General features: G+C 38.2%; 3 protein-coding genes across 9 annotated transcripts; 1 reads left to right on the top strand and 2 right to left on the bottom strand.

Moving 5' to 3' along the window:
• Positions 1-1,087: 1,087 nt before the first annotated feature.
• Positions 1,088-5,491, bottom strand: LOC147564464 (PPR superfamily protein). 7 transcript variants are annotated; one of them, XR_015227387.1, is made up of 3 exons: positions 3,230-5,491; positions 2,327-2,682; positions 1,088-2,118 (listed from the first exon to the last, which is right to left on the bottom strand). XR_015227387.1 is itself a non-coding variant. In XM_086646693.1 (2 exons), the coding sequence occupies exons 1-2, from the start codon at positions 5,065-5,067 to the stop codon at positions 1,879-1,881; spliced, it is 2,046 nt and encodes a 681-aa protein (XP_086502819.1). In that variant the 5' UTR covers positions 5,068-5,491; the 3' UTR covers positions 1,088-1,878. The 7 variants fall into 7 exon arrangements, 3 of the variants coding, with proteins under 3 accessions (XP_086502819.1, XP_086502829.1, XP_086502855.1); XR_015227386.1 differs by having other exon boundaries at positions 2,595-2,682; positions 3,230-5,384; XR_015227388.1 differs by having other exon boundaries at positions 2,601-2,682; positions 3,230-5,067.
• On the top strand, positions 4,741-7,887 carry LOC147564465 (3-ketoacyl-CoA synthase 15-like). Its single transcript, XM_086646740.1, has 3 exons — positions 4,741-6,072; positions 6,168-6,752; positions 7,101-7,887. The coding sequence occupies exons 1-3, from the start codon at positions 5,626-5,628 to the stop codon at positions 7,674-7,676; spliced, it is 1,608 nt and encodes a 535-aa protein (XP_086502866.1). The 5' UTR covers positions 4,741-5,625; the 3' UTR covers positions 7,677-7,887.
• LOC147564466 (RNA-binding KH domain-containing protein PEPPER-like) lies at positions 7,854-12,114 on the bottom strand. Its single transcript, XM_086646753.1, has 6 exons — positions 11,545-12,114; positions 10,420-10,666; positions 9,064-9,212; positions 8,717-8,986; positions 8,330-8,524; positions 7,854-8,226 (listed from the first exon to the last, which is right to left on the bottom strand). Exons 1-6 carry the CDS (start codon positions 11,866-11,868, stop codon positions 8,044-8,046), a joined length of 1,368 nt encoding a protein of 455 aa, XP_086502879.1. The 5' UTR covers positions 11,869-12,114; the 3' UTR covers positions 7,854-8,043.
• Positions 12,115-12,347: the final 233 nt, after the last annotated feature.

Raw genomic sequence — 12,347 nt, forward strand, 5'->3', positions numbered from 1 at the left:
GTCCCGATATGTTGTCCCTACAAATAAACCTTTGTGATTTTGTCTATTGCTGTCAAACTATGGAACTCCATTTTCAACCTCTGATGCTATCTGTGGCTTTTTTTACAGGTAAGCCCAATGGAGCACAATGAAGAACTTAATAAGAGTTTTTTTGATCGCTTAATGTCCGGTGATTAGTAGAAAAAATCATTTATATGTTAGGTAAGCAGAAATCAGGAACATTTTTCTGTACGAGTTTTAGTTTGAAGTTTTGAACTGCTGTTGCATGTGAGAATACAAATTATCAAGCCTTACTGCTTAAAAGTAAATCTTTTAATAATTGAAAATCATGGATTGTTAAATCTTTCTTGTTACTCTATCACAGTCTCTACTTAGCCACCGTGATTTTGGAAGTTTATGCTCGCTGTTTCTGCTTGTTCTAATTAGTTTTCCGAAATTAACTTCCATTTGTTGAACTGAAGATTCTTAGTTGAATTTGAACTGAAGAGTTGAATTGATGTCCAAACCCTTGGCTTGTTCCTATATAAAAGAACATGAGTTTGAAAGTTATAGGTATTGACCAAGGTTGGTTTACGCCTTGAATGAGCTTTTGTGTATTTCTTGACATGGGTGAGAAAGATACAGAATATATGTAAAGAATTCTATAATTAATCAACACGAGTCACGTTGTTGTAGTACACGAAAGATGCACAAAATTATACTGCCCTATGAATAGTGGACTCTTAGCCAACAACCAAAAACCATCTTAGTTTTCTTTAATTTGTTCTCTTTTTTTGGATTTCAAGCATGTTAGTGATAGATCATGCAACCTGAAGAAGGTAATATCAGGACTAGTGAAGAAAGCCCCCTTTTTAGACATAGTGACATACTACTACAAAAGCTCAAGTGTTTTATGGGATCAAGTGCAGTTCTTAGGAGTGTAAATCGGTGTTGAGCTTGGTTCCTTATTTTTGAATCACACACTTTTGACTTGGCTTGGGATGCTTCGTTAGCAACCATATGTTTTCTTCTTACTTGTATATAGTTTTTTCTTATATATTCATTAAAACTATCCGAATAAGAAAACTAAAAACAACATATGCAAAACTGAAACTAAAGGGGCAAGTATTTTCCAACTATATGATAGGAGTCAAAATGGTATAATACAGTGAACAATTATGTCCATGCGAGAGTTCAGGTTCTGTTTTACTGTTTTTGGAAAATTATACAAGCAGCAAAAGTGTAATTGATCCGTGGCTTGTTATTTACGCTTCCCTGTTACCGGAGATTCATGTCAGACTGAAAAAGTAAGGTGATGGTGTTGCATTGATTTCCGCTAGCCACAGCAGACTAGACGACAGTATCTTCATTGCCGCGTGCTGTTCATAACGTCACGTGCCATCCTTAAGTTGTCTCCACGTGCATGATCGATTCTCACGTGATCGGTATAGCTTATCCTCCACATCAGATAAACTCGCCTGATTTTGCCATTAAATACTCTCCCTGTTTGTAACGTCCACTTCATCAATACATTACCCCTCCAAAGCTCCGTCTCGCATCTTGACCTGCAAGGTTCTCTCGCTTTCTCTCTTTTCTTTCGTTGTAAGTTAGACATTGGTGTGAAATGGTACCGTCATCTGAAAAAACTGGAACAGGTCGAATGCGAAGAAGAAAAACTAAAGGACCTTTCAAAGGTGTGAGGATGAGAAAATGGGGAAGGTGGGTATCAGAAATAAGAGTCCCTCATAGTAGATCTAGGATCTGGTTAGGCTCCTACGACACTGCAGAGAAGGCAGCCCGTGCGTATGATGCAGCACTTTACTGTCTTCGTGGCACAGAAGGAAAGTTCAACTTTCCTGATGAAAAACGACCAGAACTTCCTGAATGCTCATCAAACTCCTACTCAAAAACAGAGATTAAAGCAGTTGCTTCAAGGTTTGCATCACCGGATTTGTCAGTTCCGTCCTCAACATCTTCCTTTTCAAGTGCCGCAAGCTCTCCAGAAGGACTGATGTTGGATAGTAAAGTGGCAAATGCATGGGGTGCTGGTGAGTTGCATTTAGCGGTTGATTTGACAGAACCTGATATGTTTTCGCCTGATAGTTTCCTGTTGGAAGAGCCAATCATGCTTGAGCCAGACTGCATATGGGATATATTAGATGGAAACTAATAATTTCAGATATGTAAAATTTCGATAAATAGGGAAACATATATGTTAGTTGCTCGATAGATGGATCTGTGTGCTATGTTAATAGTAATTATGTGTGTAAATACTAGAAAAGAAATAGTAATATCAAAATTTAGTTTGTGTGTATCTTAACAAAAATGTAAAATTTCAGTTGCTTACGTTACTCTTGGAAGGATATGCCATGTTCATACATCTTTAGACGACAGGTCAAGAGGCTAGGGCGGAAATACGTGTCAGAAGTTTTTCAGTTCGGTTGACAAGAGTTACGCAAGCCGGACAAAAGTTGACTAGTTTGGTCGGATTCGGTGTAAAAGTAGATCGATGCTATTTCAGTTTGATTGGAGATAAAGTATACCATAATTTTGGTCAGATGACAATCAAAGATCACTGAAATTACACTGTCCCATAGAGGAAATTATATGTCTACCTTCACCTTTTGACCTATCAACTTTACTGTAACTCAGAAGATCAAGATCCTCTGCTGCTTCTTTGGTTGTCATTGATGAACAAGTGAACTGGGGAAACGTTTGTAATCACAGAGATGAGTTAGGAAGATGACGAAACAATATGTATGATCTGATCACATCCTAACAGATGATGATATGTGGGGTTTGAGTGAAATGTTAACAACGTGTTGCTTTTTTTGCAGATTTTCTGGTATCTATGTCTAGGCTTAATCTAAGTAGTCAGGCAATGTTGGATGATGACTTCCGACTTCAGTTGTTTGGTTTTTGCCTGATTCGTTAGGATTGGATATCCTTGTATTCGGGAATAGGCTTGTGTGTATATTTCACTTAAGTTCTTCGCTCCCCTTGGTTCCGAAATCAGCTTAACTTTCAGTTTTCTGTAACATGCATTTTCATGATCGATAGTGATTAGAAGCCTAAGGCTCTCTTTATCCCTATCTTTGGTGTATTATTGATAAAATTTCCCTTCCTCCATGGAAGTTTTAAAACAAAGAAAGAACAAAAATGAATAAGGCAATGTCATTAGGAGTTAGGACTATGAATTTGTTAATACTTTGAACCGAAGACTGACTCAATGGGACAGGTTAAAACTTACAGAAAATCATTGGCACGGCAAGAGAATGAACTAGAAGTTGTTTCTTTACTAACTCTGTTATTGGGCTCGATCCAACTATACCCAGAGGTTTTCTTTATACCTTTGAATTTCATAACTCGCCTTACTTCTTCAGCACCACGCCAATTACCAGTTTCTGCATAAACCATACACAGCAAGGTATAATTTGCTGCATTATATGGTTCCAAATCAATAAGCTCTTGTGCGGATTTTTCCGCCATTTCTAGTCTGCCATGAGCTTTACAAGCTGTTACAAAACTGCTAAAAATGGATGCGTTTGGTTTCATGGGCATATTTTTTATGACCTTGTAGGCTTCTTCAAGCTTTCCATAACGTCCGAGGATATCAACATAGCATGAAAAATGCTCTACCGTCAGAACTCTACTGTTCTTTTGGATCATTCTGTTAAAAAGGTCCTGTCCTTCTTCAACTAGACCTGCATGGTTGCAAGCCGATAAAACAGCAAGGTAAGTTATTGAGTCGATATCAATCTTGCTCTCTTCCATCTCATGAAAGAGTTTCAGAGCGTCCTTGCCATGACCGTTGAGGCCATAACCTCGAATAAGGGAACTCCACGATATTGAGTCTCTTGCAGGAATCTCAGTGAATACTTTGTGGGAAGCATCAGGCCATCCACATTTTGCATACATATCTATGAGAGAATTACCAACCGAAGGTTCCAAATTCAAGCCAGATTTCAGAGTGTAGCAATGAACTACTTCCCCGTGGACTAGAGACAATTTCGTAGCACAGACTTTGATAATTGCCAGCAAAGTTACTGAATTTGGTCTGATCCCATCCATAAGCATTCGACAGAAATGCTTCATAGCACCTTCAATGTCCCCATTTAGTGAATAACTTCCAATCATCGAACTCCACATCACGATATCCTTCGTCATATGTCGCTCAAAAATTAGCTTAGCATAATCTAGTGTTTCTCCACATTTGCAGTAGACACCTATTAGAGCTGTTCCAAACTTAGATTCTGAACCAAACCCATGTCGGATTGCGTAACCATGAATCTGTTTGCCCATCTTCGGCTCATTCAATTCGGCACAAGCGGGTAAAACTGCAGTTAATGTCACTCTGTTTGGTCTGGTTCCTCTAATCTGCATTGCTCGAAACAACTCAAGCGAGAAACTGTACTTCTCGTTTAAAATGCACCCACAAATCATTGCTGTCCAAGACACTTCATTTCTTTCACTCATCTGATCAAATACTCTCAAAGCTACAAACAAGTCGAAACATCTCGAATACATATCTAAAAGAGCAGTTTGCACAAAAATGGAGGATGGGTTTATCATCGTTCCATCACGGTAACTACGAGCATGAATTTCTTTACCTAATCTTAACTCCTCTACGAGAGATAGAATGCTAGCAATTAACTCAGGTTTTAATTGAAAACCCATCAAGTACATTTCCTTGAACATAAAAAGAGCTTGGGTATAATGTTGGTGTTGAATATAAGAGTTGATGATAATATTCCAAGTGATGGTATCTCTAACAGGCATAGTATCAAACATTTGACCTGCAGATTGGATTTGAGAAAACTTGCCATACATAGATAAGATAGAATTGGCAATGAATGGGTCCAAGTCAAATCCAGTTTTGATGGAAAAACAGTGAAGTTGAAGGCCAAAATGAAGAAAGTTGGGAGAAGAAGAGCATGCTTTGATAATTGAAGGAAGGATAATGGAAGTAGTAGTGTTTTGTTGGGGAAGAATTTGATGGGGAAAATGAAATTCTTGTTTGAAGAGTCTTAGTGCTTGGCCAAACAGTCCCTTTGAAACCAAATACTTGACTTCTTCATGAATGAGCATTATTAAAAATTTTAGAGAGCCTGCCCACTAACTTTTTTCGAGCCGAAAATCCCTTTACTTCTGCATTTTGTGCAAACAAATATAAATTTGTGCAACTTTCGTCGAAGTTGATGCAAGGAATTAAATTTTAAAATATTTCAGTCGAAATGATTGAAATATTTCAATTTCTATGCTTATCGAGATTTCCATCGAAACTGAACTTCATTCCTTGGGTTTAAGTCTAAAACTTGCCCGATATTTTTAGTCGAAGAAATCTAGACAATTTTGACTAATTTTCCATTATGAGATTCTAGAAAATAAAGTTTTTTAACAACATCAATTACCACTAAAAGATGGGTATTTTTGTTACCAAAAAGAAGAGTTCACACACAATGTCATTGCTAGCACCTAACCCTCATGCACAAATAGCTGTTTCCTTTCAGTTACTATCTCAAACCTCCCATCCCATAAATATAGCTCTTTCCTGTTTTTCACACATTTCATGCTACTTCTCAGTCTATGTTTATTTATTTTCATTAAGAGCCAATACTACTATTCTTCTCTACTTACTCATGAATCATGATGACTACTAATAAAACTAGTAGTACTGGTAGTAATAATAAGCAGGATGAGGTTCTTTCGACCGAGATCGTGAGACGGGGTATTGAGGGGTCCGGTCCGTATGCTGGTTCTCTAAGTTTCTCTGTCAAAGTTCGCCGAGGAATACCTGATTTTCTTAGCTCTGTTAATTTGAAGTATGTTAAGCTCGGTTACACTTCTTTCGTCGCTCATAAATTCTATATTCCACCGTTTCTTCCACTTCTATTAGTCATCTTCATCTTCTTCTCTTTGGGGAAGTTGACATGGAAAAATAGTATTCCTTCCACATATGATGATATTTTCGTAATAAGCAATACGATTTTCGCCATTGCCATTTTGCCTATATTAGTTTATTATGCTAATTATCTCCCTCGTTCTACTTATCTCGTTGATTTTGCTTGTTATCGCCCACCAAACCACCTCAAGGTATCTAATTTTTATTTTCTTAGTCTCTCATGGTTTCTTAGTGAGGATCAAATTAATTATGTCTAGACTAAACGTTTGTCTGTGTATGTCAATAGATATCCAGGGCAGAGTTCATCGATTTAGCGAAAAAATCAGGCAACTTTGACGATGATGGAATAGAATTTCAATGTCGGGTTCTAAGTAATTCAGGCATTGGTGATGAAAGTTACTTGCCGAGAACAGTCTTCATACCAGGGAGGAAGAGATGTTTAAAAGAAGGTAGAGAAGAAGCAGCAATGGTTATGTTTGGAGCAGTGGATAATCTTCTGGCGAAAACTGGCTTCAAAGTTAAGGAGATCAAGATCCTTGTAGTTAATTGTAGCACTCTAAACCCGACACCATCACTTGCTTCGATGCTAATAAACCATTACAAGCTTCAGAAAGACATACAGAGCTATAATCTCGGAGGAATGGGTTGTTCAGCCGGAGCAATTGCTGTTGATTTGGGCAAGGATTTGCTCAATGCACACCGTGATTCATATGCGCTGGTTGTGAGTACTGAGGTAGTTAGCTTTACATGGTATAATGGTAAAGACAAGGAAATGATTCTTCCTAATTGTTTCTTTCGGATGGGGGCAGCTGCCATGTTGTTGTCTAATCGAAGCTTCGATAAATGGCGTGCTAAGTATGAGCTCATACAGGTAAGTTAGGATCCTTTTTTCAGTTTCACATCTGAAATCTGACTTGAAATCTACCGACTCTTGATTTTGGGTCTATTTGAATCAGACATAACATAGAAGTCTGAGTTACGAGCCTCGTTGTCTAAAATAACATGAATGCTACTGTGTGACTAACCAGAAAAAGTCAGACACATGAATCAGTTTCAGACAATGAGACAAGTCACTCAGGCGAGTCATGTTTGAATGCGAAAATAACACACCACCTTGATTTGCGTTTCTCGCAGAACTGATTAACCATTTCTCTTGGTTGTTATTAACTTTTGTTTCGTGTCTTTATGTCTGTCGTATGAATTTAATTCCCCACGGAAGACTGTACGGACCCACAAAGGGACAGAGAATCGAAGCTTCGAGAGTATCTACGGAAATGATGATAGTGAAGAAAACAGCGGACTAGTGGTGAAAAACAACGAGGACTTGTTCGAAGTTGGAGGAGAAGCCTTGAAGGCAAACATGACAACTCTAGGTCCACTAGTGCTACCATTATCAGAACAGATGAGGTTCTTCATGAACTTGATTCTTAGGAAGAAGAAGCCATATATACCTGATTTCAAGCTAGCTTTTGAGCATGTCTGTATACTGGCGACAAGCAAGAGAGTCCTGGTCGAACTACAAAAGAACCTCGAGCTAACGGAGGAATACATGGAGGCATCTATCAAGACATTGGAGAGGTTTGGGAACACTTCAAGTAGTAGTGTTTGGTATGAATTGGCTTACCTGGAAGCAAATTCAAAGATCAAGAAAGGAGACAGGATTTGTCAGATTAGTTTTGGTTCAGGTTTCAAATGTAACAGTGTTGTCTTGAAGGCTCTTAGGAATGTCAATGCTTCTTCTACCTCTGAAACAAATCCATGGATGGATGAAGATACTACTACTACTCTGCCCTAAATACAACATTTACAAGATTTATGATATTGAAGTTTTAGAGATATAATGTTTTTTTCTAACCGTATATTAGGTTTATATGTTAATTTTCTCTCGTTGTCCGAGACAGAATCGAAATATTGCTATCTCAAAACTGATGAAAAGGGTTTATAAGTAATGAAAAGCATACGAAAACAAACATAAGAGAATGCTAAGTTTCACTGATACAAATAAATTCACATCTCACAATCCCTTAAACATTGTTTCTTGACTTACCCAACTAGCTGGGGAGAGGATAAACCTCTAAAAACTTTACAAGGTTACATGATTCAGTAAAGGTAAGAAAGAGAGTAAAATGTAAGAACAGCTTAACTGATCGTCGAAACCATTTTTAAAGTCTGTAGTTGGTATATCCTCCTCCTCCTAAACCAGAGGATCCGTAACCCCCTAAGGATGATTGTGTTGAGAAGGATGAATGTTGATAAGAGCTATCCCCTAATTGAGATCCATAGGGCCTTAAGCCGCTGTTTATATAGCTGCTCGGTGCTGGTTCTTTATGACCAGCAATGAACTCCTGAAGGAAAAATAAAGCACAACGAGGACAATTGAATATAACTGTTTTCTGACTCTAATGCTAATGCCTATAAAAAGGAAAGTAACAAGTGAAGGGTTCTTACATGAGTAAGTTGTTGAGCAGTCTGAACTTGAGTAGAAGTACCCTTAATTTCCACAGTGATTTCATCAGGCAAGCCCCTACTCTCTTGAACTGTAAGGACCGCTCCACTTGTACGTCGGATATACCCTATATTTGCTCCTCCAATACCAATTATGTCCTCTGCATAAGATAGAGGTATTTGCATTGTCTGTGTTACCTGAATCAATGGAACAAGTCCGATGTTAAACAGCGTCATACAAATGACATCCAACAATAATCCTTAAGCTTCTACTGTTTCCGGGTTAATCAACTATCATGTCATTTGGGTGAACAAAAGTTATACTGCTCATGAATCCTCTTTCCAGTATGATCTGATCAATTTATAAATGATTAGAACCAGGAATCGAACCTGAGTTATTATTGGAGCAGCGGAACGACCAATTGTTGAAGAACGTAGTCCAGCAAGTGCAGGATCTTGTCCATATAATGACAGGCTAGAATGTGAAGATATACCAGAACGGGACTCTAGCTGAGGTTCACGGTCAAGGTATAGAGATTCCCTCTTCAAAGAAAGTGGATACTCACCCCCGAATCCAGTTTGTGAAGCGGAATGGAGTAAAGATTGCGGTTTCTCGCCCCAGGTATCTGCTGTAGGTTCTTGAGACATAGTTGCATTACCCTAATAACAATGCCATAAAAGGTTTAGAAAATTACGAGTGACACAAATGGAAACCAAATCTATTAGATACAACTTACAGCGCTCTCAAATAAAGGAAGAACACTGTGATCAACCAAGAATTTCCTCAAGTGCCCCAGTACTGCTTGTAATGCTTTAAGAACCTTCAAAGTTTCACCTTGGATCTCTACAATTCTATCATCTGAAGAAATATTACGAGGCGCCTCATCTAACACATCAAATATATAAGTGTGTAAGAGACGGTTTGAAGTTAAAAAGAAAAAAAAAACACAAGCAGAATAACGATCAAGAATAATACAGATTTGCCCACAACTGCTTGGCCATTTCGTTGTGCTTCAATTTCAAAAAAGCCGTAGGTCAAAGGTTTGATTCACGGGGAATCCATCATTTCTTGACTTGTTTTGAAGGGGTATAAATAAAGTCGAGGTAGGAATGGGCTTTCATGCCCCTAGGATGGCCTTAAGGGTCTTTATATTGGCCTTTAGGGCCCAAGATGTCTTCAATGACAATATTCAATTCATGTATCTATTCACGATGTATCTATAACATATTGAATGTAATGACTCTTGAGCCCATATCAAGAAAAACAAAGAATTATATACCGAAAAAGGTTGTAGGATTCAAATGTGCCGAAAGTGGAACTACATGAGAACCAAAATCACAGGGGGAACTAATTTAATCCAATGACCAATAAGGTCAGGAAAACAAAGAATCTTGTAAAGAGAAAATTATACATGTTTACAAATTTTACTAATGAAAGGAATTAAGAGATGAAACCAGATGGCTACATCTGACCAGTTCACTAACCTTGAAAGTAACCAACCCATGCCAACCAAACTTAAGAATTTTACAGAAAGCAATAATTTGTTTGACCAAATTCAGGGAAATTTGGAACATGAAATTATTTTGAAGTGTAACAGAATACGTTATAAGATACGACTACTGACTACAACATGGATATCCTAAACAATGGGTTCAGACCCATTGTTGGAATAACCTATTTATAAACCTTTGGCAGAGACCTAGAACTGACTCAAAATCTTGCATTACCTGAACCATACAAAAGGACCAGGTACTACCCAACATCACAGCAGAGTTTATTATTTACATTTTGCATTTCAGTCAAACCATGTGAACATGTATTTGGTTTAACATGTGAATTTAATTTCCTACACTTTAGCTAGTAAGTTCGATGTCAATGTGCTAGACAACATCATTAGTACGTAACGGTAGCAACTAGTAACAATTATCACAACTATAGAAAACCAGACGATATACAGTTTACAGGAAAGAGTACTACCTTTGATGGTGTGAAAAGAAATTTGAAATACAAACCGATGGCGAAAAACACAGGCAGAAGAAAACTATTTCATATAGATAATGCATGCAACATTATGAAATGGGTAAAAGTTTACCTCCAGAAAGAACCCTAACAGTGGCACCAGAACTTTCCTGTATCGACTTAATTACAGAACCTTGCTTCCCTATTAGATTTATCGCTTGTGATGATGGCACCAACAATCTAATTGAACATGCCGCACCACTAGCTGACCCATCTCCTCCAGTCTCAGATAGTCCAGTAACACGTTTGAACACTCTGAGCACAGCATCCATAGCAGGGGATATTTGTGCCTCTGGTTCTTCTTTTCCAGATATCAGCACCTGAAAATTAACAGGATATTAAAATCTAATAACTACTAACAAAATATAAGATTTATACACGCATGAGTAGCTGTTTTACGAGCAATTAGCACATAACTCATGATCATATATGATTTCATGCTAATAGCCTACTAGAACCATGATTCATACAGAAGGACTATATAATAAACAGCAAGAACAGTGAAACAGTCATTAAACCTAAATGATACAGACATTGTGTTTATTCTTTTACTTCAACCCGAACATAGCACTTACTGGTATTTCACATTCTGTCAAGGTCGAGACACTATTAACTGGTAAACATTGTTTAGAACTCAATACAGTGAATCACATTTATTTTGACTACGCCTATAACATTTCCAGACTGCAATTACACAACAAAGAAGCATAAAGATTTCTATCGTATAGCATTTTTCCGCCTCAAAGCAGTAGGCCCCTTTGGTGCAAAATCGCCTTGAGGCATACCCCTCGATGAGTAAAAGGCGTACTTTACCTTTTCTTTTAATCACCAAATTTTGTATAGAATGACAACATAACATAGTCCTTTTTTTTACATCACCAATGTACATCATGATATACATACACAAACTCGACTCTTAAAATTCAAATTGAACTCCTACATTCCAATGTTCCAAAATAACAACAAAACTCTTGTGTTTGCCGGCCCAGCCTATGACCTACTCATGCCAGAGCTAAGGTGCAATTTTAATTTTGGTTTCCTTAATTTTTAAAGCGACCCATTAAATCTTAACCAGCTCGAATGGTTAAAACTAAAGAACCATGATTGAAACAGCTAAATTTTAGAGAAAAAAGAACTCGATGAACAATCAAGAATGTAAATTTACAATGAAAGAACCCTAAACAAATTAACAACTCACAATACGATCAGTGCTTCCAATAGCACCTTCAAGAATGCGAATGCGAGCCCTAGTTTCCTCACACATCTTCCTAATGATATCTCCTTTGCGACCTATAATGCTACCGACTTTCAGAACGGGTACAATGAGACGGAATACGCTGTCTCCGGGCCATCCTGGCCATCTCTTGTCTGCAGAAATTGAAGCTGACTGAGAAGGAGTTACGTCCGAAGCTGAAGATGGCGGCGGCACAGATGGATCAGAAGCCGCATTAGCAAGGGCTGATGTATCTGAGAGAGGCACAGAAGCAAGCGAGGTGGTGGTGGCGCCGTTTTGGGGGTTCATTATGTGTGAAGAGAAATGGAACCCTAATTTGATGAAGAGAAAGCTTCCTGTTTTGAGGATTTGTTGGGGGAAGCAGAGGAAAGAGAGAGGGAGGGGGGTTTGAGACGAAGAAATAGAAGACGGTAGAGTTTAGTCTGGTTCTGGAGTTGAGGGTAAAATATTAGAAATATGATACAGCCACCGAAAACAAAAGCCCAAATCAGTGAGAAGATGAACAAACTACTTCCATTTTTTTTTTTTTGTCTCGATGGACTTTCTCTCTCTAAAGGGAGCAGCTAAAAGCACCCGAAAATTGCTATTAGCACCCGACTGATGGGATTGACTAAAGTCAATCTCTTTTGACCCCAAGCATCTATTGGCACTCGGGTTCGGATCGACCCGTCCGAAACTTAAACCAAGGTTTCAGACTTGGATCAATTTGACAGGTTTCGGACAGGACATTCCAGAACGCCAAAGTAATGGCTCGAACTGTCTTGTCC

Source organism: Eschscholzia californica, unplaced genomic scaffold (genome assembly GCF_041429995.1).
Source record: "Eschscholzia californica isolate CP2 unplaced genomic scaffold, dmEscCali1.0.p SCAF_1, whole genome shotgun sequence".
Lineage (NCBI taxonomy): Eukaryota > Viridiplantae > Streptophyta > Magnoliopsida > Ranunculales > Papaveraceae > Eschscholzia > Eschscholzia californica.

Coding starts and splice junctions, on each gene's coding strand:
- LOC147564464 (XM_086646693.1), bottom strand. CDS start 5,067: ATGCTCATTCATGAAGAAGTCAAGTATTTGGTTTCAAAGGGACTGTTT. Junction 2,087..3,229: donor TGCCGTGCCAATGATTTTCT/GTAAGTTTTAAC, acceptor CTCTTCCAACAG/GAAACTATCAGGCGAAAACA.
- LOC147564465 (XM_086646740.1), top strand. CDS start 5,626: ATGATGACTACTAATAAAACTAGTAGTACTGGTAGTAATAATAAGCAG. Junction 6,073..6,167: donor GCCCACCAAACCACCTCAAG/GTATCTAATTTT, acceptor GTATGTCAATAG/ATATCCAGGGCAGAGTTCAT. Junction 6,753..7,100: donor CTAAGTATGAGCTCATACAG/GTAAGTTAGGAT, acceptor TCCCCACGGAAG/ACTGTACGGACCCACAAAGG.
- LOC147564466 (XM_086646753.1), bottom strand. CDS start 11,868: ATGAACCCCCAAAACGGCGCCACCACCACCTCGCTTGCTTCTGTGCCT. Junction 10,667..11,544: donor TTGGAAGCACTGATCGTATT/GTGAGTTGTTAA, acceptor GTTAATTTTCAG/GTGCTGATATCTGGAAAAGA. Junction 8,525..8,716: donor CTGCTCCAATAATAACTCAG/GTTCGATTCCTG, acceptor CCATTGATTCAG/GTAACACAGACAATGCAAAT.